At 37.8% G+C, this 27380-nt stretch overlaps 1 protein-coding gene across 1 annotated transcript in view; it reads left to right on the plus strand.

Moving 5' to 3' along the window:
• lgr4 (leucine-rich repeat containing G protein-coupled receptor 4) overlaps positions 1-27380 on the plus strand; it is a 72730-nt gene that overhangs the window by 35271 nt on the left and 10079 nt on the right. Inside the window, exons 3-13 of the mRNA XM_026937587.3 lie at positions 1323-1394; positions 5238-5309; positions 12002-12217; positions 15966-16037; positions 19321-19389; positions 21533-21604; positions 21867-21938; positions 22686-22754; positions 23497-23568; positions 26479-26544; positions 26671-26742. Coding sequence (XP_026793388.1) covers positions 1323-1394; positions 5238-5309; positions 12002-12217; positions 15966-16037; positions 19321-19389; positions 21533-21604; positions 21867-21938; positions 22686-22754; positions 23497-23568; positions 26479-26544; positions 26671-26742 — 924 coding nt within the window. The remainder of the gene's footprint in view (positions 1-1322; positions 1395-5237; positions 5310-12001; positions 12218-15965; positions 16038-19320; positions 19390-21532; positions 21605-21866; positions 21939-22685; positions 22755-23496; positions 23569-26478; positions 26545-26670; positions 26743-27380) is intronic.

The raw sequence follows: 27380 nt of genomic DNA on the forward strand, positions 1-27380 counted from the left end.
GAGGATATTAGCGCTGATGTGAAGAAAGACAGTAGTATTAAAATTAACTTAATTAAAACAAGAGCGGTATAATAAGAGCACAAAGCCAGCATCGCAGGTTCCATCCTCAACTCAGGTGAGCGTGCAGACTTCAGTTTTATTCAGGGCTTTGAAATTACATGAGCAGATCATTTTGGATGCACGAAAACAAATTGCGTTAATGTAACTCAATTTAATCACGTGGAACCGATGAACGCAATATTAGCTTGTAGCACTGATAGCAGAAACTGCATATTTATATTAGGTAATATATTTTAGGTCGTGCATTCCTAAATTCTTGAATCTCAAAGAGAGCTCTGAGAATTTATAAGTGGAGATAGACAAGAGAATTCCTCTTGTCACTCTCCCTCTGTGATTAGCAGGTGTTGCTGTGTGTGTGCATGCGAGCACACGTTTGTGTGTGTGTGCGAGACGAAAAGGATTTTATTAGCTGGCAGGTTTTTGGCCTTAAACATGTCTGCTCACACCGATCCACCACATTCTGCCACCTCAGAAGGTATTTTGGTCAGGAGGGAACTTCAGGCAAAGAGCTTATCGTCCACACAACGGGTTCCAGACACATACGTATACACAGACGCTGACAGCAGAGGCCTGATAACAGCCATGTGCAGAGCAAAATGTGTGTCTGACCAGACCAGGGCTGAATGTGGTATCTGTTTTTGACTTTTCCTTCATCGTGCCTTTACTTTTTCCTGCTTCTCTTAGGGTCGGTTCGTCCAGGTTAAAATATGTTGTAGCTCTTTAACCCTTTTTTCTCTTGATCATAATTATCTTATGTAAAAAATGCTGTTATTGTATTGTCATCATTTTATTTTTAACCTTTAGAGGTGCCGTTGGTAATATTTCAAAGTGTTTGTACACATATAATATCCAAACAATTTTAAACATACCTTAGATTATGACCTACCATATTGCGATGTATTTGATTTGGCTAATTTCCTCAATTCAGGCTTCCATTTTACAATATTTCTGGCCCAGAAATGAGCTCAGGAAAAGGGGTTGCTCAGATCCACGCCTTTTCCTTAAAAGGCAGAAAGAATTTGGAGCATGTCAATGCACAAAAGAGGAATAGTGTCAGGGAGTAGGGCAGCAGAGAGCTCTGGAAATTACAAATGGCTTCTTTAAGCTATCCCTGAACTAGTTAATTCCTCTTGGATAGATGTTTCTGATTATATGGATTGGATTTTGGATGAGATTTTGGAATGAAACGTGAAACTAAAACAAATATGTCATTGCTGTAATAATTACTGTCTCTCTCCTTTTTTCTCTCTTTGTCTCTGTAGGAGATTGGCAGGTAACGATCTTACTTTCATCCACCCTGAAGCTCTGTCTGGCCTCCACCAGCTCAAAGTACTGTAAGTACTGTACACACACTCATATACACACACACACACACACACACACCTCAAACTGGACAGCCTGTTATTATTAATGACAGACTGAACGAGTGGCAGTATTGATGGAGAAGTGTTCCCTGGCTCCGTGTCTCCGTCCACTGATCACAGGCAGCAGGCCGAGTGTTGAGTTGGCTAATAGCTTTGAGTGACTAACAGGAATCTGACCACTACAGGATCTTCAGGTCTGTCACCAGGATGGAGAAGGGCTTCCCAGCATGCCTCATTGCTGATTAATGCTAGGCTTCAGGACAAGCTCTGTCTCTCTATCTGTGTCTATCTGTTTCTCTCTTTATCTCCCTCTTTCCTATCCTTGCTCTCTGCTCTGGTATGCGTCTGTAATGATGTAACGGCTTTGTCCTTGAGGTGTTTTGCGAGCCAGTTCTGTCGAAGCTTATCGTCCCTCTGCGTCGCCTCGGCTCTGCTTTGCATAAAGCTCTCTTTCCGTCTTCCTGTCCTCCTTCTGGCCTGCCTGTTGACCGTGTGATGCACTCAGACACTGACCCCGCCCACAGTTATACCTGTCTAATCACCTCAGGTAAACTCACTAGCTTTACAACACCTCGTGCATCAGGAAGGATTTCACTGAGCAGCTAAGGCAAGCATGTCTGATTAGTCACAGGAAGAAGCCAGTGAAGCTCTGCTTAAGGCTATTTGCAGAAAATGACTGGTATTTGAATGTGATTTACTTTCATAAATGGAGGACAATGAAAATTGAGAAATGTGATGAATGACTAAGCTTGGTTCAAAGAGCTTGGATCAAGTTGTTAAAAAGAGGAGAAGTATGTGTAAGTAACAACAGAAACCAACATCTTGCTTTCGATGTGCAAGATACGAGTGTGACAGCTTGAAATTACAGTATACCTAACAAAATAATAATAATAATAATAATAATAAAATCCAATCCTTTAATTGTTCTTTTTACTTTGTTGTTATTTCCTGGATATATGTTTGAGTAATATTGATGGAGGACGTCTGTAGTAATTCTGATCAAATTGGACAGGATAAATCACAGAGATGGGACTGACTTCATAATGTACAGTACACATGGATATATCACATTAAAATTTCCATATGTACTCCATACACCTCATTTTAACACAATATGTGATTTTTATTATAAGTGTTGTAGTAGTGCGCATGGCCACACAAGCGGCACTTGATCATTAGTGCTGTAGGTCACATGACCGTGGGGAAAGAAGGTGCTAGAAACTCAATTACTTGTTTACAGCCCCTGGAAATGTCACTTCTCTGTCAGATCCGTTTTTAACACTGACTTTATTTTATTGTTCTAAACGTTATCAATACACTGTTTTGGTTTTGGCTAGAGACTATAGAAAGGTGTACTTCCTGGACTGTCTATAAACTGAAGAAAAAGCATTAAAACTCTTTTCTCTTGTCCATGATGGAATCTTTACCAATAGATATTTTTGAGAGGGACATTAACGTAGAATCTCTTAAACTGTCACTATTTATACCTTTGTCATTCTAAGATGAAATAGAGAGTGGAAAAGTGGTGCGATAAGCAAATAAAAGGATTTTAACCAACCGTGCACCATAAATAACCCTGAAACTATGAATCTGTAAGATCTTTAGTGCTATCATATGTAACTCATGGAAAGGCAGACACACAATGGACAAAGTTGTCAATGTTTCAGGAACACTGCTGATAGACAACTGGAAAGTACAGGCTGTAAGCATGACGGAGCTATTAACTGAGGTGAACGGTTTTGCTAGCTAGCACAACACTGATAAGTTTATTATATGGACAGTATAAAGGCACAGAGGTGGGGTAAACTATTTGTAATGTCAGCTTTTTCCCCAAATATGTTGTTAAGTTATTTAAAAAAAAGACCCATCAAGACAAGAATTACACAGTAATTGCATTTAGCGTCGACTGCAACTTTCACAGGTTCTGCCATTTTAATAAACACCAGTATTGCATCACAACTTGTGAATTTTGTCTTCCACAATCAAGACCACAAGCATGGGTTGTTCGTGTAGAAGTTTCTCGTAAACACATTGAGCACTACCCCTTTTTAATGTAGCATATGGCAACATCGCTATAACAGACAGGTCTGAGGAAGACAAAATTGTATTTATAGCAGCTAGACATTTCAAGACATTTAAGTGATAATAAAAGTGCTCTAGTAGTGTATCCATTCTCTGTACCACTTATCCTACACAGGGTCGCAGGGTAGCCTGGAGCCTATCCCAGGGAACTCAGGGAACAAGGTGGGGACACCCTGGATGTGGGGGCTGGGCCAGCCCATCACAGGGCACAATTGCACACACTCACACACTCGTTCACCCACTACGGACAATTTGGAAATGCCAGTCAGCCTATAACGCATTTGGGCTGAGGGAGAAAACTGGAGTACCCAGAGGAAACCCCTGAGGCACAGGGAGAGCATGCTGGATTCAAGCCCCCAGTCCCGGAGGTGCGAGGCAAAAGTGCTTGCACTAGCCACAAAAGCCACTAGCCACTAACACCCCCCCAAACCCCCCCCCCCCCCCCACGACAAAGTGTATATTACCATTTTAATAGTATCATAATAATGATAACGATCCAAAAATTTTCTTTTTCTATCCTGAATGTGATACAAATATTCTGTTATCCTACTTCGTATCCTTTGAACACCTTTTGGATCCTCTCAGTTAGTATTAATATTGGCACCCACCCCTCTTTGCCCTTGTTATACAGTTTTGCTGATGCTTTGGATTACTGTCCTGTTGCAGGATACATCCACATTTCATCTTTTAACTTTGTAGAAATCAAGATAAATCGATTTTCTAGACAAATGAAGGGCTGCACGGTGATACAGCTGGCAGTGTTGCTGCCTCACAGCTCTAGGGTCCCCGGTTTGACCCTGAGCTTGGGGTGCTGTCTGTATAGATGTTCACATGTCCTCTCACGTGGGTTTACTCCAGGTTTCTCCCAGGAACATGCTGGTAGGTAGAATGGCTACTCTATATTGCCCCGAGGTGTGAATGAGTGTGTGAATGTGCGTGTGCATGGTCTCCTGTGATGGGCTCAGTGTTCCTGGGATAGGTTCCGGATCCATTGCGTCCCTGACCGGGATAAAGCACTTACTGAAGATGAATGAATGATAAATGGTAAAAGAGATGCATTTGCACTCATTTGCACTCAACTGTAAGTTGTGCTTTTGCTCCTAATGTTACTCCATTATCTGCAATCACAAACCTAAGTTCCTGAGTGTACTTGGCCTGGTTAAATGATGTTATATTGAATAAGTAAATAACAAAACGCAGCAGGATGCAGACTCGAGCCCTCCTTCAGACAAAGTGCTTTTTGTTAGCATGAGTCTTTTAGCGTGGTTTAGTTTAGGGCAAGAGTTTTGTGCTTGTGGCCTGTGGCACTTGAGTGACGCCGAAGTGGGCTGATAATAGGAGAAAGGAAAAGAGATGTGGACTCTGATTAGCTCATTCTGTATACACACACACACACACACACACACACACACATACACATACACGACTATCCAACGATTCTACATCTATGCTTTATCATGTATTTAATAATCCAAATCACATTTATTTAACAAACTGGAGTTTCCACTGTGCAGTAAATAACATGATTTAATCCACTTTAGAGCACAACATATGTTCTTCAGGATTTATGTACCACAACATCACACGACTGGTTTCAGCATTCGTGCTTCCGTTCATCGCTGAATTTTCGCAGTACTTGTGTTTTATAGACCATGGAAAATTGAAGAATTATGATAGCAGAATTTTCGAAATAAGATGAAATAATCTCTTGCTGTTCTTTTTTTTTTCTAGCATGCTTCAAAATAACCAGCTGAAGACGGTTCCCAGTGCTGCTCTCAAGAACCTCCACGCTCTGCAGTCTCTGTAAGTAACACACACACACACACACACACACACACACACTCATCAGACACACACCTAATCTCGCTTAAACACAGACATTTAAATGTGCAGAGCTGTGTATTTTAATCTGTGGGTTCTCTGTATCAGCGTAGTACTTGGTTTTATGGATTCAGGTGTGTTTGCCTGTGAGAGCTGGACCAGCTGTGTATTTGGAAAAAAAAAAAACATCTCTCTGCCATTATCACCTCTCCAGATCCCACCCCCACTCCCTTCTTCCCTCACTTGTTTTTTTGCAGCTGTGTGTCCCCGCGGGCTGGGGCCAGTGCTCCGGACCTGAAGTAATGCATTCTGGCACAGACTCTTGGCCCGGTTCTTAGATCAAGATTCTCCAAACAATCTGTACATCAACACGCCTTCTGCCCTTAAGCACTGTCTAGTCTGAGTGGAAGGATAGACAGATAGACAGACAGAGCCATATGTTCATAGTTACATTTCTGCATGTATTCTGGGGCGGTCAGACTTGCTGTTCAAATACTGTTCAGATTTTTATTCAAAGCAAAAAAGACATTCAAATGTTTAAATTCCAGTGTACATTTAGTCAATTAAAGGTGCATTAGGCAAGATTAGTCTTTTTATTTAAAATTTTTTTTTTTTTAGATCAGGTCTCTAACAGTTAGGGGGGTTCAACATTTGAATTATTCCGACCCATGTTTACGAAGCTCCGCCCCCAGGATCTTAGGTGGCCCTTACAGTGTCTGTAAAATGTTCTTAATCAGGTTCTACCTATATTTCAGGTTATTTGTAGAAGTAAGGAATTTTAAAAAAAAATCAACTATTGCACCTTTAATGCAGGTCTGTTGAAACATGTTTCTTCCCAAAAAAAAAAAAAAAAAAAAAAAAAGGCTCTGTATAAACTGATTTTCACGTTTTTTTTTTACATAAAAAATGTATTTTCTCTATTTCTGTAAGAAATAAAACATTTGCTGTTATAGGAAAACAATCAACAGCACGTAGTGTCATTCATTTCACGCTACTACCACCCTGAAGTTGATTATTTTCCATTAACAGCACATATTGAAGTGTTTAATTCCACTTATAAGACAGCAATTTGCCAAAGATTATGATTTTCTACTTATTAAATAATGACACTTTTACTGACTTTTATCCATTAACAGTTACACTTGAGGTTTTGGAACATTCACAAAACAAGTTAGGTCTTGTTGTCACTTATAACAACTACACACAGTCATTCTCTCACCAGCCCCTTTTTTAATGTCTCTTGAAGTTAATAAGACAAAAAATGCAGCTTGTCATGTTACAGAGAAACCACAAAGCCCACAACGACTTTCCCAGGTTGGAAAATTCAAATTACAGCTTTACCTCTGTGTGTTACAAAGTGTTGACACTGGAGACTCCTTCCAAAAAATGTCTCCTTGCAAAGAACAATTCACCATATCAACAATTACACGTTTTTTTTTTAATCTGTTTACAAGGAGCCCCTGTGTATGTTACTATAGAAACAGTAATGTATTAGAACATGCACATTAATATAAACCTCGCAGAGAGACGCTGTTTTGGATTTTTGTCTTGGTGGGATTTTTTTTGTAGATGAATTGTAAAACAGAACACATTTGTTAGTAATTTTACACAGAAACTGTAGAATAATAGATAGATGCATAGATATTAAAAAAATAAAATAAAAAGTGATTATATTGAAAGTGATAAAAATAGATAGATAGATAGATAGATAGATAGACAGACAGATAGATAGATAAATGTGTAGATATATAAAATGAATAATTTATTATGGTGGAAGTGATATAGATAGATAGATAGATAGATAGATAAACTTTAAAATTAAAAAAATATTAAACTGAAAGTGATAAAAATGGATGGATGGATGGGTGGGTGGGTGTACTTTATTGATTTCCAAGAGGAAATTTGGGAAAAAGTGAAGTAGCATGTTATTAGAGATAGAGTCCCACAGGAATGTCTTTCCCCTGCAGGTTGGTTGCTGTAATCAAGCCGCTTCCTAATTACAGTGCCATCAGCGCAGCCCGCAGCATTCGCACACACTCAGAAAGCAGAGGAAGCTCACTACACCTCTTCCTTCCAATCCCACTTTCATGTCATCCTTTCTGCTTAAATCAGCAACACGCGAGGGTCCAGCGCACTTCAAAGCCTCCGACGGGGCTCCTGCGAGCGCGCCGAGGGGCTCCTGCGCTACCGCGGGGAAAATTCGCCGGCCGTTTGAAGCCACTCGCTGTTCTTGGCACTGACAGCTTCCTAAACCACAGTCCTAATTACGCAGCCAGCTGTACTTTGAAATTGTTGCGCATGTCACATAGCGTGAAATGATGATTTGTTGCCCAGAATGTCAATATTGTGACACGAAGGCAATTATAGTGTATCATTTTCTGTTAATTGCCTCTGTTATAGGTGGCTATAGAACGGCAGTGTCAGTTGAAGTGGTAGCCGTTAGGGATGCTGAAAAAAAGATGATGAAATTAGATGAAAGGAAAGTGCCATTTCTGAGAGAATGTGCCTTCGGTTATTTTGTCTACCTGTCGCTTGAGTGCATATGTAAGTGTGTTTATGATGTTAGTGTGTGAGTGTGTGTGTGTGTGTGTGTGAGTAGGACATGTCTAGATCTGTTCCTTGTGCACAAACTGCTTTTTCAGCAGTTGTTACATGTTCATCTCCACTACAAATCAGCCCTCGAATCCACATTAGATTCACGTCTTTCTTTTTCTTACAGGTTTGCATAACTGTAATCATAGTTACATAAAATACAGAAATACTGGCTTTCTCAAATAACACCCAAGGCTACTAGCAGTTTATTTATCGACCCTAAACAAGCTGCGCTGGATTTGTACCGTCTTATATGTGAAGTATGCGTAAGTGTGCCTCAGGTTAGAAAGTGAGCCCGGGTTCACGTCCAGTGCAGGTGTCACTGAGATCATCGCTCACTTAAGATAACAAATATCTCAGAGAGGTTCTGTCGAAAAGCACGCATTAATCAAACACGCGGACCGACACCAGACGACTGCACCTGTATGCGCATACTTTCTTTGGCACGCGTGCTGTTTTGAGTCGTCCTTTCCCAGAATGCTCAGGGTGAGCAGGAGAATGTGTCAGTTTTCCCATGAAGGCAATGTTTAACCAAGGTTAGTACATGGCTCTATAAAGGTCTCTTAACAAGTGCAGGTTGTATTTGTGTTTACTCAGAGTAGGAAGTGGATACTGATTAGGTAAAAGCCTTAAGGGTTGTACACTGTACTTAATGATAACATTCAGGAGCAAGGAGTGTGGCCTGAATTGTGGGAACATTTTGCTCAACTCCTAGATATCATAGATATACATGTTCTAAACAAAATAATGGAAATGTAAACACAATTCAAATCTCAACCCAATTCATGTGCAAGTAGCCATATAAACATTTAAACACTGAGTCTGTCGAGTTTTTCACAGTCAGCTTTAAAATTACAGTTAGACAGTTAGACAAAAACTATCAAAGCACTGACACTGGAGACTCCTTCCATAAATGTTAAATAAACGTCTACTTAATGGAAGCTTCACCATATCGCCTACTATGTTTTATTTTGTTAATTACCAGCACATTTTCTTAATCCATGTATTATTAGGCTGAGATTATGTAAAACGTTCACCATACAAGTCCCTGTGAATGTGCTGTTACTATAGAAACAATAACGTATTATTATAAATGTACTAAAACAAAGCCAGTTACTTGAATCACAGCTAGTACTTTTGTCAGAGCCGTTATAGAAAATGAATCAGCACCATCAGATTCAAAAATTCAACAGTGATGTGGTAGAAGTTATAATAACATTGTGAGGCAAATTATTATTATAGCAGATGTTTTCAGAACATTGCAGGAATGTTATTTTTGGAATGTTCCAGCCTAACCTTCTCGTAGTCCCTATTTTTCTTTCTTTTTTCTATCATGGAGCAAGTTCAAAAGTTAGGTCAGATCATGGGATTATATGTTCTCTGTATTTGATTTATTTCTGACGGGTGGTAACTTAAAAAGTATATCATATAAAAAGTTTTGGTTAGAGTGAAAATGTTATCAAGAAGCGTGATATTGCTGTGATATCTAATCACATCGTTTCCTTTCCTTCCATTTAAGTATTTGTTATTTTCATAATGATATACATTTAGATTTCGGTTACAGATTTGACACTGAGAGTTTAGTGATAGAAGTAATTGGCTGGCTGACAGCTGACAGAAGTCTAAGTGTGTATTCTGTCTTCTGGTTCTACGGTTTAAGAGGTAGACACAAACACAGAAACTTACACAAGTGCGAGCAAACAGTCCATAATCCACGATCTTAAAAAAAAAAAAAAAAAAAAAGGCAGACAAGACAAACAAATGAGCAACACACCAGCATTAGATCAGCACTGGCATGAGACTAGAGCTAGCTATAGATCTTTGATAAGTAGCCTATATCTGTAGCTGGTCCCTATAAGCTTTCATTAAAAGTGACAGGTTTTTGAGGTTGGGTTTAGGGTTGGGTGTAGATCCATCCAGCAGTATTACCTACAGACGTCTAGGGAAATCCCCCATAAGGATAGCGTGTGCTTGTGTGTGTTATGTACTAGCAGTGACGCTCATAGAGGATGATGGATGGCGGCTGAAATCCTGTCTGAACACAACCCCTGGTGCACGCCTGCGCTGCTCCTGCACCGTTCATCCTTCCACACGAACCACGTAATCTTCCGAACTGAAATTCAGGGTCATTCATAAACAGGATGTTCCCACCCTCCATTCTTACCCATCTCCCATCATCTCCCTCCATCCCCAGTGTCCATGTTCATTCATGGGTCACCACTGAAGACCGGTTATGTGTCGAGAACACTTGGGAATTACATCATATCTCTGACACTGGTAACAATATTGTAGCACAAGGTCTCCGTGTCCCAGCACAAGAAACACTAATAGACCATAACACAGAACGCTTTGTGTTTAATTATCAGAACTGAGGTTTAATCAGAACTTTTAAAAATTCCCGAAAACATTTTTGTTCATATAGCTAATGTTTTACATACACTCCCTTTTTCTGGACACATTCTTCACCTCTTAGCTCAAAACCTCCCATGTGTGCCAGTGAATACACAAACAGTGACTCAGATCTGTTAAGTGGATGCAGTATTTGGCACAACTCAGCTTGCTTTGGCCCCGTGCCCTCCAAGGTGTGGCCTCTGACCTCTCACCTGGAAAGATCATGGAAAAGGCATGTGTGGCGGAGTGTAACATTAAGTGCTCTCTTAACACCTTGGCAACACACACAGTGATGATGTTATAGCGGGTTAGCTAACCCAAGCCCTGATCTTTTTGTTTTCTGTACCTCAGCAGCTGAGCAGGTGTATTTGTGTGTTTGTTCTCAACTGATGCTGTGTGTTCGGGGTGTGTGAGGATAAGTAGGAGTGTGTGTGTGTCTGTGTGTTTGTGATATATGCACTTGCAGGTTGTGTTCACTTCCCGTATTCTTGTATCTTGGGAATTCACCTACACACGAGTCAAAAATCAATAAATCACTCTGAAGCAGGTTTTCTTCAGAGACCTCTCTGTATTTGGCTGCATTCATCCTTCCCTCAGTCATGACCAGTCTCCGCATCCCCGTAGCATAATGCCGCCACCACCATGCTTCACCTGCAGTGATGGTATTAACTAGTTGATAAGCAATACATGGTTTTTGCCAGACATAATGCTTGGAGTCCAGCCCAAAATGTTGTCATTACGAATTATTGTATGTAGATTAATGGCCTAAAAGTGAAACTCAATCTATTTTAAATTAAATCTGTAACACAATAAAGTATACTGAATGAGTATAATAGATTTATTACCTTTTTTATAAGTTTAAATGATTTTACATGTAACACTTGCAGAATTGTATTGATTTGAAAAAGTCAAAAAATATCTGGACATTAAGACTTTAAGATGGTCTTTAAATATTAACTTTTTTTTTCTTCATACAATTAGTTTTTTAGTAAAATTGCAAGAAGACAAAATAGAAAGCCTGGATTTCTTAAATCACTCAAAAAAGCATCAACATGGTGTAGAATCTTGTCCAATAGACAAGAAACTTTGAGTTTCAGTGTTGCTTAAATTAAAATAACACTTTAAAAATGAAAAAAATAATTTAAAAAACACTTAAAATGACCACATTTACCACATTTCGATCTAATTTCCCTTCTCTCTGTCTTTCTTTCACTTTATCTAGTCCTGTGACTAGAGTAGGGCTGTGGAAGAGAGATTTCACTGTTTGAATACCATTCAGAGTTGAATTTTAATATTTACATATTCAAAGACAAAAAGTGCATATTCAAATGTTTTAGATCCAGCATTCTACTTTTAGTTTCCTAATGCAAGTCCAGATGGGTTTTATACTTTTTGGTTAAATGACTATGAGAAGACAGATCTGAATCAATGCATGCCATTCATTGTGAGCTACGTTTTAACATATTTTATTTTGGCATGCATTCATTGTCTAAATAAATATTTAAAAAAAAAACGTACCAAAGTATGTGGCCTATAAAAAGAGGTATTACTTGAAAGTAGTTAATTTAATAAACCTCTTGGACTGAAGTTCACTGCTCTGCTTAAGGTCTACAATGCCATTCCTACTGTATCCATGTGTATAGCTAGAATGACAGTAACAGTCGATTTGACTTGAACCTGTCTCTCACCAGGCGCTTGGATGCGAACCACATCACAGTGGTGCCTGAGGACAGTTTCCAGGGCTTGCAGCAGCTCAGACACCTGTGGCTGGATGATAACAGTCTGACCGAGGTTCCAGTCGTGCCTCTGCAACATCAGGGGAACCTGCAGGCGCTCACGCTGGCACTCAACCGCATCGGCCACATCCCGGACAGCGCCTTCGCCAACCTCTCCAGCCTGGTGGTGCTGTGAGTGCAGTTTGTTTTTCCAGAGTTTTACTGCTCCCGCGACTTTTAGCAGCTTTTGTACATGTTGTAAATGTTATGAGTGGTGTAACATGGCACATTTTCTACAATTTCGCTTTTAGGGAATAGCACTAAATCTCTCAGAGAAGGCTCTTAACACCGTTTCTGCTCTGTCGTTATTCAGTTAGCTACAATAAATTATAGTTATATTAATATACACAAGATGTTGAGTTATGTTGGGAATGTGCTTTCCAGCTGTTATATTGTTGTGAAACATTAAGTACTATGTCATTATTTTGACCTAATATCTCTTTATTCTGATTTGATAACTTATATCAAGATATTATATTGTCGGTTAGACTTGATATCTCATTATTTCAACTTGATAAATCATTAATCGGGTTATGTTGTCAATTAGACTTAATATCCCAATATTTTGACTTCATAACTCATTATTTTAAGTTATATAAATCTTAAGTCTTAAATTAAATCTATATAAATATTAAGTTTGACTTAATATTTGACATACCACAATCTAGGAATAAGACTAATTTATAGAATATTAGCTTATAATTCGTATGCCTTATGCTGTTTCCCAGGTAGTACATAAGCCAGATGTGGAAGCTTTAGTGGAATTCACTTGACATAAGTATGTATGTCCAGTGATTGGTAATTCACTTAAATGTGTTCAGTTATGGACCATCAAATTATGTCCTTTTAAATTGTTAGGAGTCAAGATGATAATGAAACAACTCAAAATAATGAGTTAAGTTGAAATAATGAAATATTAAGTCAAAATAACAACTTTTTTTTTTTAACTTGAGGTTCAGGGCTTCTGTATATTTTGACGATTAGTGACACACTTAGAATTGCAATCTTTCGGTTTGTGCCAGTCAGCGTTGCTGCAAGCGTGTGCTTTTTTCCTCACAAGTCAGCCACTCTTGGACATTTCTGATTGTCTTACTGTGTTTACATCAGCTAAATCTATCAGCTTCCTGTACAAATATGGGGCCTTGGCATCTCAGGAAAAGGCCACATGCTTAAACTCACACACACACAAACACACACACAGGTACACTATGTGTTGACAGGGAGTTTGGAAAACAGTAAAAGCAGAATCCAAAAAATACCCAAGTGTCTCGCAATCTCCAAAGGAAAATAGAGCCTCCGCATCTGTTTCTCTCTCTGTCTCTCTCTCTCTCTCTATCTATCTCCCTGAACGTTTCTCTGCGACTCTGATTTCCCATTTTCATTCCTGCTGCTGGAAAATATTTGTCTAAGGAGTGCAGGCCAATTAGTCAGTTAAATATGCTGAACAAACAGACAGACGTGCATGAGGCCTGATGAGTTCTCCGCTTCGAGCCTGCCCAAGTGTACCTCTGTTTGGATCGCTTCGCTGAACCGTGCCTCTTTTTAATGACTGGAAATTTACAGGAAAAACAGCCATGTGAGTTATCTCTGTGATAATAAATTAGATATATGGATAGTACAGCACAGGGTAGGTCTGACATTTATTCCGGTATCAGTTATAATTCCTTAGAGTCAGCTGTATAAACTCTTATGCATTTTAAATTCTTGTGTTTTACTCGATCAGGCTTTCAGGTAATTTAAATTGAGAGTTCTCAAACTTTGGACAGTCAGGGATCCCCTACTATCTGTAAAAAAATCACAATTTAGGGATAAATTTATGAATTTAAAATTTATATCTGGAATTTATATGTTTCTGTAAAGCAGCTTTGCGACAGTGTCCATTGTTAAAAGCGCTATACAAATGAATTGAATTGTACTACAAATTTGATTTAAAAATTATTTGAAATATTAGGCACATTTTTAAATGTGTACAATAATATTATGGCTATTTATTGGAGCCAGAGGTTTTTTTTTTTCTCAATTTTCCACCAGTTGACATTATTTATAGGCATAATAACTTTGATAATGGTGGATTGTGGTTTCCGCCACTGTGATACAAAAATTAAGACCCCCTGGCTATACTTCATGGACTGCTTTGGGATTCCCGGAGCCCACTTTGAGAACCATGGGCTTAAAGAGGTCAATACTCATACAGTGCAAAGCAGTATGCGAAGAACATGAATATTTCTAGTTTGCGAAGATGCCCAAATTATGTACTTGTCTGGCCAAATTTGCATGCAAGTATGCGGCCAGAGGTATCTTCATGGTTAACTCCATCCCACACACACACGGTCACGACACGGTCATTTCATTTTTAAAATAAAAACAAGCCACAATACTGCGACTATACATCTGAACATCATGCTTATACTGCATATACTGTGTATTTTTATCTAAATGCTGCAGGTAACCAGGCATGCATGTGCCTATGTGAACAAGCTAAGGTTAACAAACAACTGTTAGCTATGGCTAAATCTTTTGTTAGTATACTATTTTTTTTATTAGTTATTGTGGCTAAGTTAGTCATTAACACATTAGTAGATTTACTTTTAATATTTCTCTTCAAAGTCTCTTTAATTATAAACTGTCTGTTATGGGTACAGAACATACTGTTAATGATTTATGCTAGTTAATGCTAGTTTGTGCTGTTGCTTTATTTACATTTAAGCTTTTCTGCTGCCTCATAATAGTGATTTTTGGCTTCAACCACCAAAAGTGACCAAGTTTTTGGTCATAGTAACTGTGAAAATACAAAACTGAAGCAGTTTGTGGTAATTCTGTGTCCACAAGTGAATCTGACTGACTGCTATTGTTAGTCAGTTAGTAAACACTATAGTTTACCAAATGATCATTTTGGCAAACTGCATACTGAGCTGCATACAATCAGGAATAGTATGTAGTAATACTGTATATCCTGTTTCTGTCTGATATCTGTAAAGTAAACTGATTTTTTTCTCAGTCATTTACAGAGCTGCTGAAGTGACATGGTGGTTATTTTTTTAATAAAGTGTGGCCATAAATTAATATGTTAAGGCCATGGGTTAAGCTTCTTGAGATCTACTTTGTGGCCATGAAATCTTGTGGCAATTATTGTATTTAAAAATGAATGAGATACAAAGAAATCAATTGAATTAGACAAGTGTGGATACACAAACCTAAAAAGCATGGAGATGGTAGTATGACATTTATTTGTTCCAGCCAAATAACGAACTGGAGGCCACATATTAAGCATGAAATTCCACGATAATGCATAGTTTGCAGCCTTGAAATATTAGCTTGTGGCCTCAATATAACAATTATTAAAAATTTAAATGATTAAAATTTGATTGGTTAGTTGATTGGTTGGTTTGTTGGTTGGTTGATTGGTGGCATGGTGGTGCAGCGGAGTCCTCGGTTCGAATTTTTAGCTTGGGTTACTGTCTGCCTGGAGTTTCTATGTGTCCCCATGTTCTGTTCGTTCCTGCATGGGTTTCCTCTGGGTTCGATGGTTTCCTCCCACCTTCCAAAAAAATGCCAGGTGGATTGGCTACTCTAAATTGCCCCACATGTAAATGTGTGTGCATGGTTCACTGTGAAGAATTGGCATCTCATCCACGGTAGATTCCCCCGCCTCTCTCCCAGAGTTCCCAGGCTCCAGATCCACTGTGACTCTAACCAGGATAAAGTGGTTACTGAACATGAATTGACTGATTAACTGATTGATTGATTGATTAACTGATTGATTGATTGATTGATTGGCCCAGTGTTGCACTCTTTTTGTTTTACACATACTCTTTGTGAATTAGTCATGTTACCTGCATCAGGTATATGCACTAAAGCTAACAATATGACTCTTTTTCAGGCATTTGCACAATAACAGGATTGAGGAGATTGGGAAGAACTGTTTCAGTGGCCTGGACAATTTAGAAACACTGTGAGTTACCAAATCCTAAATCATGCATACATACATTCATTTCATATTCTGTCAACTATTTTAATCACAGATTTTATTAACAGTGAAAACAGAAACTACAGAAATGGAAATCTACTCAATCCAAAATCCAGATTACTGAATAACTTGCTTGAAGAGTAGTAATGAATTTGCTGCTGTTGCTCCGGCGCCCTCTACAGCCAGACACAAGAACACAACTTCTAGCTCTCAAGCTGTATCAGACTTACCAGAATTCACCAAACTAGTCATTTTGCGGGGTTTTTGTGTGCACTCAGCTTTCCGTATGCCTAAACCAAGCAATGAAGAGCACTAAATAACTGTGACAGGTGTGTTAGGTGCTCAGATACAGTGGAAATGCGGACTTTCTGGAGGAAACACTGCTACATGCTGAGACTATCCCAGTGTGCCAAGCATTTATTGGTGTAGTCTGTGATTTATCATTTTTAAAAGCACCACAGTTGACACATTCTGTTTATCTCAGTCTAGCCAACAGAGCGTCATTTGTATATGTTTCTGGTCATGCTACTTGTTTTGTGTATATAAGGTGGAAACTATGCTTACATTGATGTCAGGGTTAGTTAGTTTACCATACAGCTATTCGCTCGTCTGTATGTGTCTCACTGGCCGTGTCTTACTCTGTGTAGGAAAAACGCCTCCTGTTTTTTTTTTCCCTCTCACTCGGATGGTCTTTGCTGGAAGGGGCTCGGTTTAACCTTTTGTCTGTTCATTAACTCAAGAAGTCAAGAATGCTAGCGGAGAGCGGAGGAAGTTTATGCTGGGTCTCGTTCCTCATCTCTGTCTCTCTCTCTCTCTCTCTTTCTTCCTGTCTTGCCCTCAGCAAGTGGAGGAAGAGGGGAAGGGAAAGGCAGATAGCCATCGCTGACTCGGCTTTATTTACTCTGGCCGCGGTTAGGACAGGAAGAGGGCACGCCAACATCCTCCATCCCCTTGGGGGTAGCAAGACAAGGGAAGGGGGCATGAGTGGTCAAGAAGGAGGCAAAATGCCAGTGGCAATTACGACCAATAAGCGGAAATAAACACTGTACCAGTTTTTTTTTTTTTTTTTTTTTTGTAGAGGGATGCCTGATGCACAGGGTTTTCATCCTGTGTGTTACAACAGCTGTAGACAAGAAAGTAAGACACAAGCGTGTTAAATTTAATATCAGTCTTGTTCAAATAAAACCCCGGATATAAACCTGTAATTGTGTGGTTAAGCTATGCTGACATTGTTGTTTCACACTCTCAGTGAATTATAAAAACATTCAGGAAACCAAAAGGTGTTTCATGTTTGAATTCAGAAACCACATCCGCATCAATGGATGCCTGGATTAGCTGGGCTGATTCTTTTATTGCTATTGAAGCCCCTGGCTTCTTCATTCAGGGTCGAGCCATAAATTCAGATAAACCTTCACAGTGTCTGTTGTTAAACTGTAGCTATGCAGCGTGCGGTATACTGCTAAACACAAGAGTTTTTCAAATAAACGGAAGAATATTTTCAAATAACGTTAAAATTACTGTTGAGCAAAACTACAAAGGAACCTGATGTTTTTTACCTAAAGCGTTATGTTGTTCTAAAACCGCTGCACTGATGGCCACAGGATTGTCGAGAGCTGCGTTCACACGTCTTTAACCACGGTGGTGCCAACATGTACACTTTAGTCATTGCATTTATGACTTACGATATGGCGATACGGAAGACGCCTCAAACCCATATCAAATTACCTGGTGGAAAAGCCAATTCACTGAATTTGCTTATGATAGTGGTTACTTTCGCTTTGAATTTATCTAGGTCAACTTTGACCTATGAATGCACAGGCCTCGGTCTTGTGAGCCAATAGAAAACATGTGGGCGGGACTATGGTTCCTTTGTTCATTAAAAAATGGAGGTGCTGCTTTTTACTTAGTAGTGGTCACAACAAACGTTTGCTTCACTGTTTTCTTCCTGAGAAAAAAAGTAAACACATATGCACAAAAGTGATTATGGCCTTAAATAGCTTTTACATATTGATTTAATGCCCATGTTACTACACTAAATTAAGTTCGTAAATGTACGTATTTCTGTTTAATTAGTTTAACATAAGCCTGCCTGTTTATTTTTGTTGAACTTACATATTTTACATAAGTTGAAATTCTGCCCTTATTTAAATATGTTGATCTAAGAATTATGTTTTTCAGTGTGCTTGGGTTTTTGTGATAAAAATTTGTTGTTGTTGTTGTTTTTCTCTCTGCCTGTTAGGATTTTCTTGTTAGCAATGTTGGCACCTCTGGTGAAGTGTGCCGCTTCTCCACACCTTTGGTCATCAGTGTAATCAGTGTAATCTTCAGAGCAGATGCAGTTGTGCAGGGATTCTCAGTTGTGTTTCTGCAATTAAAACACAGCTGGCAGGTTTATGTGCTTGCAGCACTGAACGTTAAGCCAGAAATTAGTTGCAAACAATTTCACACAGATAACATGGTGACTGACAACTAAATAAACACTGGGTCTGCACTGCTGCCAGATTGATTTGTGACGCAGCACCTCCTGATTGTTCACTGTACAGTTTATTTATTGTTGTTTGTTTGCTCTACATAACTTCAAATTTTAGTAAAATCAAATTTAGGGCTGTAACTCATTTTGGTAATTGATTAATCTTTTTTTTCCCCTGATTAATTGGTTATTTTGATTATTTTAAAAATATACTAAATGGTGCTTTGATGACATCACACAACACGAAAAATACACATAAGAAACACATAAGAAAATTAAACAATGTAGCATTTATTCATGCTACTGGGTCCAAAAACTTTTCTTTAACTAATAACAAGGTAATTGATTCAAATGAATTAATAAACTAATAAAATTTGTTTCCTAAATATTTTTAATCATCAGAGTTTATCGATTTTGTTGGTTTGTTGTTGTGGCACTATTGGAAATTAAGTGTGCTACCTAATGTTTGAAAACGAGTCCAAAAACACGTTTGATTTGAAATTGTCAAAGAGACTTAGCAGTCATTTTTAAATTACATTTCCATTAAAATGATGTATCTACTGTTACCATGTAAAAATAAAAGAATCATGAGATAGATTTTGACTGTACTGCTCATCCCCTGGGAGAGAAACCTGCTGTATAATTTGATGACATTCACAAGGATATAACTTATACAGGTCTCAGTTTTAAAGCTTTTGTTTAAGCCTCAGTGATGTATAGTTGAAGTTGGTTTATTAGAAATGGACATCAGACATTATTTTGTCTTATTGTTCGAATATATTTCTTTGTTTGTCTCAGAGATCTGAACTACAACAACCTGAAAAGCTTCCCCGAAGCCATCCAGACTCTCCCCAAGCTGAAAGAGCTGTGAGTAAGATCAGCACTCTTTCTTCCTTCTCTTTCTCTTTGCCTTTCATTTTTAAGGAAGTTATAGAGCGAGGGGTTGGACCCATTACTCCGCAGATCAAAAGCAAGCATTTACTCTACTTCCCCTTGACGAGAGACAAAAGAAACGAAATCGAAGTGTGTGCCAGGTGTGAGTTTACTCAGGCCAGGTGCATGAGCTCCGCCCACCTTTTCACAAGCTGTCAATCACACAGAAACCAAAGGAGACTCTGTAGAGTATTTTTTCCCCCAAACCTGGTCCTGGAGCACATCTGCACTGCATTTTCCTGCTTTTACAATCTGAGCCAAATAATCAGCTAATGAACAGACATTTTCCCAGTCGAGTTAGTTTGATTTGTGTATAAGAATTAATTAATAAGTCACTTTGTGTCACGATTTTAACACATGACCCCCAAAAAAAAGCAGGATTAATTACTAATTAAATAAGGCACACCCCTCCTCTTTTTATTCAGTGCTGAATTTTCATCATAATCATAAAACCTTTTTATTTTACTGACACTTTTATGGTCATAAAATGTGAACATTAATTCCTTTCCTATTACCTTTGCCTTCTTTTTTTATAGCGCTATTCATTTCAAGTTTAAAATATCAAAGTGATTTACGTAAAAGGTTGAAAAAAGTATTTATGGTAAAGTCACATTCATGACATAATAGATCTATGAGAATTGCGAGAAATTACGACATGTATTTAACAGGATTAAAGACCCTATAGCTATTATAATAACCTCCAAGGTTCTTAATGATTTGTACAGTAAAACAGAATTAAATTAATTTCATCATATTTTATTAGAGCATGCATTTAATTTTATATTTATTTTTTATTCTCATCCCCTATTCACAAATCCTTTCTTGTTCTGAAGTGCTAATTCACAGTTTAGTGTATCTTTACCTTTGGCAAGTTTGTACAGATGTTTTTACAGATGTTCTGTTTTTCATTAGGGCTGTGTAATATGGACAGAATATTCCTGTGCTTATATTGCTTCATATTGCAATATATTAAAAAGCAAGGGTGGACAAAGTAGAGAATTTATACTTGTAGATAAAGTTTCAGAATGTTACACAGCTAAAAGAGGAAATATCCAGCAAAAAAAAAAAAAATAAAATACTCAAGTGAAAGACAAGAAGTTGCTACTTTTAAATGTAGTCAGGTATTTAGAAGTAAAAAAGTAAATGTTTTTAACTGATGAAACTAAGTAGGTCACAAATGACAAATTTGCATAATTCTTGTCATTTTTTCCCTGCATTGATGAATTTGATTGAACGATTTTAACTGAAGTGTAAATAAAATACACAGGAGTGCATATTAATGTATAGCGTACAATAAGGAGTAAATTATTATTAATTTTTTTTTTTTTTTGGAAATGTAATTAAGTAAGCATGCAAGTATTCAATTAGTGCTGGGCAATATGACAGTATAATATCGATATTGTAATAAATTTTCACAGTACACCTTTCTGAGATATTGCAGGTATCGCAATATCTTTTTATAACATTGTTTATTTCTATATTTTTTTAACAGTTGCAAACTCTGAAAGTATCTGTTAATCTTTAATGTTTAATCTTTAAGAAGTTTTGTTAAATTTTAAATCTTTAAAGAATTTTTTTTCCAGAATTCTTTCATTTTTCCTCCATTTCAGTGTAAAATACATTATTTTTGTCAACATTAAATAAATGTATCCACTCTATTTTTTGCATTAAAAAAGCTATTCTATATATTGGTCGTGGTTTGTTAGCACACCTATATCTCGTGATATCTTTGTCACATAATTATATTCAGTTTCATTCGAATAAAGTATAAATGCCCCAAAATAATACTTATATATATAAAATATAATACTACTGATGAAAATGCTGATACTGCTGGAAGCTGTAATGTTTAACAGACATTATATTGTCCAGTCCTAGTTCAGCTGTATGGCTCTTTTCCATTTATCCCACCTTGGTTGTCAATTTTGAATGAGAGTGCCATCTCGTGTTCAGACTCAGTATTGCTGCATGACTCATCACTATATATAAATGTTTGTGTGCCCCAAAAGGATTAAGGATTATAATTAAATATTTTCATTAAATGACACTTATTAATTTAACTATATTTTTCTTCCAGTGGCTTTCACAGTAATAATATCGCCGTCATACCTGAAGGAGCTTTTCATAGGAATCCACTGCTACGCACCATGTGAGCACATTATAAAACAGCTATAATATTCTCTCTCTTTCTCTCTCTCTCTCTCTCTCTCTCTCTCTCTCTCTCTCTCACACACACACACACACACACACACACACACACACACTTGCACACTGTTAGAAGAATGATCTTTTATTCAAGCCATTTTTTTTATTCATGACTGGTCTGAAGAGCTCTTGAATTTTCATACAATGTTTCTGTGTGTGTGTGTGTGTGTGTGTGTGTGTGCATGTGTGTGTGTGCGTGCGTGCAGTCATCTCTATGACAACCCTCTCTCCTTCGTGGGAAGGTCGGCTTTCCAGAACCTATCAGACCTGCACTCTCTGTGAGTTTGCATTTCACTGAAGATTATCCTCTGCATCTCTCTCATCACTAAAATGAAATATTCTGAAGCTTAGATCTTGATGAAAACAATCTGCAGGTTATACTGTTATACTTCTTTTCCTTGGAACACTTATTTGCTTCTAAAATGACGTGTGTGTGTTGAATTGGACTGATTTAAGCTTTCCACTGATAACAGAGTGGTTGTGGAGCACTATCAGTGACTCATCTGGTTTAGAAAAGACATAAATCGATGATAAAAATAGGTATTTAATTCAAATCACAGTCGATATACATGATATTATATGCCTGTTTTAATTTTTGATTTTTTGTTCTTCATTGTTATTAACCCTAGATCTGTCACTGTTATTGCATAATCATCTAATATAAAATATAATAAAATATAAAATATATCAAATAATATAAAATATAACATATAAAAACTGTATTGCTTTTATAAAACAGTTCTGTAAACAAAAAATTAATATCAAGTAAGTGACATTTTGGACACAATATGGTCAAATGTTTTGTTTATTTTTAAATCTAATAACGAGAGATATAGGTTGCCAATATAAATTTGCCAATATTACAATATATAGTGTATTTAGTAGCTAAAATAAATCTAAGAGTGAACATTGGTTTATATGAGAGTAAGAGTAGGGGTTTCAGAATATTTTACTGTATCCTGTACTTTTTAATAATAATTCTTTTTGTGTGTGTGTGTGTGTGTGTGTGCGCGTGTGTGTGTTAGGATGCTACGTGGTGCCAGTATGATGCAGGACTTCCCCAGTCTGACTGGAACAGGGAACCTCGAGAGCCTGTGAGTTTTCCTTTTTAAATCAAACTTCACTGAGAACATTTCAAAATATATTACAATTGTCAGCAGTACATACAAGCATCAGTGCAGAGGTTCACTTTATACATATACAAATACAAAGATCGGCAGTACATATAGTATCACAAGCGCCAAAATAGTGGTCCGGTATTTGCAAATACATATACAAAAGTTTTATGCAGCATTAATAGGTCTTCAGAAATATTTACAGTAACATTAATAGTTTTTCATGACTCTTTATAATCCAAAAAAAAAAAAATCCACTCCCACGTGTATCCAGGTAATGCAGTATAATGAGAAATGACAGCTGGATTATTATTTGTAATGCAGGCTATTTTTGAAAATTTTATATTAATGCAGACGTTTCAATGCAGCTGAATTGTTAACTTGTTGCACTCAATCTCTTACTTTCATTCTCAGTCTACCACCAGCCAATCAGAGCAGGCCTAGGGTCAGAAATGAATAACATTTGGTTATTGATTAAAAAATAATAAATTAGCAGACGAGGCAGGGCTTACTGTACATTCACTTAAGTATTGTCTCGTGATTAAAGGAGAATAATAAAGGAAGTTGATCAGTACATTTTTCCTGATTATTATCACATTACTGTTCACAAGAAATCACTTTTTTCGTATCATACAGCTCTACTGATCAATGTATAAGCGTCAGTGTTTGAGTGTTTTTCCTCTTCTGTGTGTGTGTGTGTGTGTTTGTGTGTGTTCTCCAGCACCCTAACAGGCACTAAGATCAGAGCCGTACCTGCAGATCTGTGTGAGGACCTCTCTGTTCTCCGGACTTTGTGAGTTACATTACAATCCCACGTTACCTGTTAGTGTGTGTGTGTCTTATTATGTATGTACATACATTGGCTCTGGACTCTGACTCTTCCCTGTCACTCTCTTCCATAACAATTCAACAAACAATTTTATGTTGAATTGGGCACACATATTTATGAACACCCATACACACACATACACACAGGAATGCACATACACATAGTCTCTGTTAGTACTGCAGTGACATAAAATGCCATAACATGCACACCAATCATGCACACACTGATCCAGTGATTACTACTTGCAGAAACAGACAGAACAGAAAACATATATATGTGTCAGTCAGACTGCTGAGATGTGTAATTAAACATGACTCAGAAGGGACACATAATGGCAACACTCGGAGGCGTGCTGTTATAAGAAATGAATCAACGATGGGGTGCTGTGATATGCCGTGATCCAAAGTGAGCTTCGGTTGCCTCCCCTCTCATACCATAACAATTTGCTTATATAAACAGAAAGTCCTTACAGGCCTGCTGAAGTTATTAAGAATGAAAAATAAATAAATAAAAACTCAGAGAAACTTGAAAGTGCATTAAATGCAACTGTAAATAGATCAAAAGTGTGATGTGACTTTTTGAAATAAATAAAAATATTTATTGTTGAAAAATTGCTGTAGTATAAGAGGAATAAAACACTTCAGGACAGGCTGTTATTGGAAAATAATCAGCGTAAGAGTAGTAACAGTGACTCCGCTGCGTGTCAGGATGCATTACAAACCACATCCTGTTTTCCTCCTTACATAATACATAACAAAACATAATATAGCAATATTAATGAGAAATGTCTGATAATCTCAAGCATTCTTTAACCATGAGATGGCACCTGGAATGGATTTAGCTATACATGGCAACCTTCTCATTAGCTGTTTATATACAGATTCCAGCCCTAAGAACTTTCACAATAACAGTTTACTAGTTTACAAAACTCTTCAGCACTCATTAAGCGATATAGTAACAGAACACCACAAAACACTCTGCCAAGTCCGCAGTCAGCAGGAAGGACTACTCTGGCCAAGTCAATTTTCCAATTTTTATCCAATCAGGCCTTTAACTCCTTGCTAACAAGTTTAAAGCCTTCCAAAAAGCTCCAGCAAAGTACCTTGTTAAAGATACTGCCAGTGGATCACAGACTTAAAGTCATTATAACATGCATGTGACCAATTCTGTTTGTAATACCGTATTTTAGAGCTATCGTTTTTAACTCATTTCATCAGTGAGACACAGCATGGATTTAGCTATACTCATTTTTATATAAAAATAGCAGCATGAAGATAACTTCAGGAGTTCACAATAACAGGCTACCAGATTCCAAAACTTTAACACTCATTAGTCAATGTGGTGAGACAACACTGCAAAACACACTGTGAAATCGACCACTGATTTCATCAGGAGGAAGTAATAGAAGAGAAGTTTCTGCTGATATTACTAAGGTGCCCCAGGATTACTGTAAAGCTACTCCATATTTAACTTGTCTTCAGGCATGAATCGGACAAACAGACGCTGTCGGCATTGAACGCTGATGTAATCACTTCTATAGTTACAGATGGTAAGTGTAGCAGATAAAGACTGCAGTAAAGATTTCAGCTCCAGAAACAACACAGCTCTGATCTGTGGCATCATTAAAAGGACAAAAACTAAACTTGGCTATACCAGTACAGCTTGCATGGTCTTCTTCCACTCTTCAACGGTCTAGTTTGAGGTTGTAGCATCAGATTCCTGTTCCTGGCAGACACGAGTGGAGCCTCAAGCTTCGACACCTTGTTGCTTCTGAGACGCTTTTCTGCTCACCACGGTTGTAAGGAGTGGTTATTTGCATTACCATATACAGCATTTGAGCTGGCCATTCTTCTCTGACCTCTCTCGTCAACAATTCCGTTGCTCACTGGATGTTTTTATGCCTCCACCACTGAGTGTCGGATGTTTTCGGGTTGTCTGTCCATCCGTCCGAGATTATCGTTAGTGCGGTATCTCAAGAAGGAGTGGTTGAATGTTTGTAGGATTTATATGGAAATATCATTGTATCCAGCAAATGAACATCAATTGAAATGAATATATTTTGATATTTATTCAAATAGGATCAAGGTCACCGTAAGGTCAAATAGTTTTTCTTTAATAGCTTCCTTCATGTTATTTTAAGGTTAAGTATATTTTAAGGGTATTTCAGGAATGCATATTTATAACAAGAAGGACTAGTCTCGTTGTCAGCAAAGGCATCCCCGTCAACGCTGGAGTTTTAATGTTAACCAATAAAAGTGACACAATGTTATTTAATTTCATTACTATTAAGATTGATGTGGTTGCAATGTGAGGAAAATAAAACCCACATGACCCAAATTACCCTCAGGGTAAAAAAGAATGAATGAATGAAATCCACTCACCTAAAAATAACCAAAACTAAACAACTAAAGGAAATAAAACTCATATAACACAGATCCCATCAGACTGGGAGGCACTGTACATGACAACGTGTAATCAAACTCTCTGCTTGTATGTTCAGTTGAATCTCCATATTCACACACACACACACACACACACACACACACACACACTGTTAGGGAACGTCATTCTAATGGGCAGTGTGTAGTGTGTTCTGCTGTAAGGAGGTTAAAAACTCAGCTCTAATGATCTCCCTAAGGAGCTGCAGTCAGAGCTAGGCACCCACACACACACACCCACACACACCCACACACACACACACACACACACAAACACACACACACAGTACCTGTTTTATATGAATTGTATGAATGATTGTTCTAATAAAGGCTGACTTGCATGGATTGTGTATAATGTGAGATATTAAATCTTACATGATGAAACGCGTGTGTGTGTGTGCATGTGTGCGTGTGTGTGTGTGTGTGTGTCCAACAGAGATCTTTCCTACAATGAGATCGAAGAGCTGCCTTCCTTTCAGGGCTGTGTGAGTCTTCAGGACATGTGAGCATTTCTCATTCTCTCTATAGCTCTCTATAGCCTTTTCTTTCTTTTCTTTTTAATGAAGGAGTTTAAACAGCTTGATTTATGTTCTCTCGTTTCTTTCTTTTTGTCTGTCTGTCTGTGCAGAACCCTACAGCAGAACCACATCCAGCAGATACATCAAGACACCTTCCATGGCCTGACAAACCTCCGAGTTCTGTAATTCACTTTCAAATGAACATTTCTCAGAATATTACGAGACAGGATGAGCTCCTCAGCCCTGTGACGTTTGTTTTCTTTCTTCGACTTGAAAGATCACCTGTTGTTTGACTCACAGCTTGGTGACTAATGTGTGGAGCACTGCTGAGGAGTAGCACTTTCTCCAGCCCTCATGTTGAGCCAGATTTTTGCGATAATAATCCTGAAATGAGAATAATGCATGTGAGTGTGTAGGTGTAATCTGGCTCAGTTGTGAAACGGGGTGGCGCGAGAATGAATGCATCATCAAGAGGAGAACGTAGACGTCCTGCCGCTGTATCCAATCAAATTAGCTTTTATTTTTTATTAAAACAGCATACAGAGGAGTTTTTGTAATTTTAGGTTTCAGTTATAGCTTTTTACACTGATATATTTGTGGTAGAAATTACCACTATTGCAGGCACATTTCGTTTATTTATTGACAGTATATTTGGAGATGCTAGTATTTAATCAAGTTTGTTAGACTTTTTATCAAGTCGGGTAATTATACAATGTTCTGTGCATGTACACGATCCAGTTCATATTTAGTAACCGCACCAACCATTCTTCTTATTTTATTACAGATAATAATTGTGTTTAGTAAGTATTTGGCGGAAGTA

Source organism: Pangasianodon hypophthalmus, chromosome 25 (assembly GCF_027358585.1).
Source record: "Pangasianodon hypophthalmus isolate fPanHyp1 chromosome 25, fPanHyp1.pri, whole genome shotgun sequence".
Taxonomy (NCBI): domain Eukaryota; kingdom Metazoa; phylum Chordata; class Actinopteri; order Siluriformes; family Pangasiidae; genus Pangasianodon; species Pangasianodon hypophthalmus.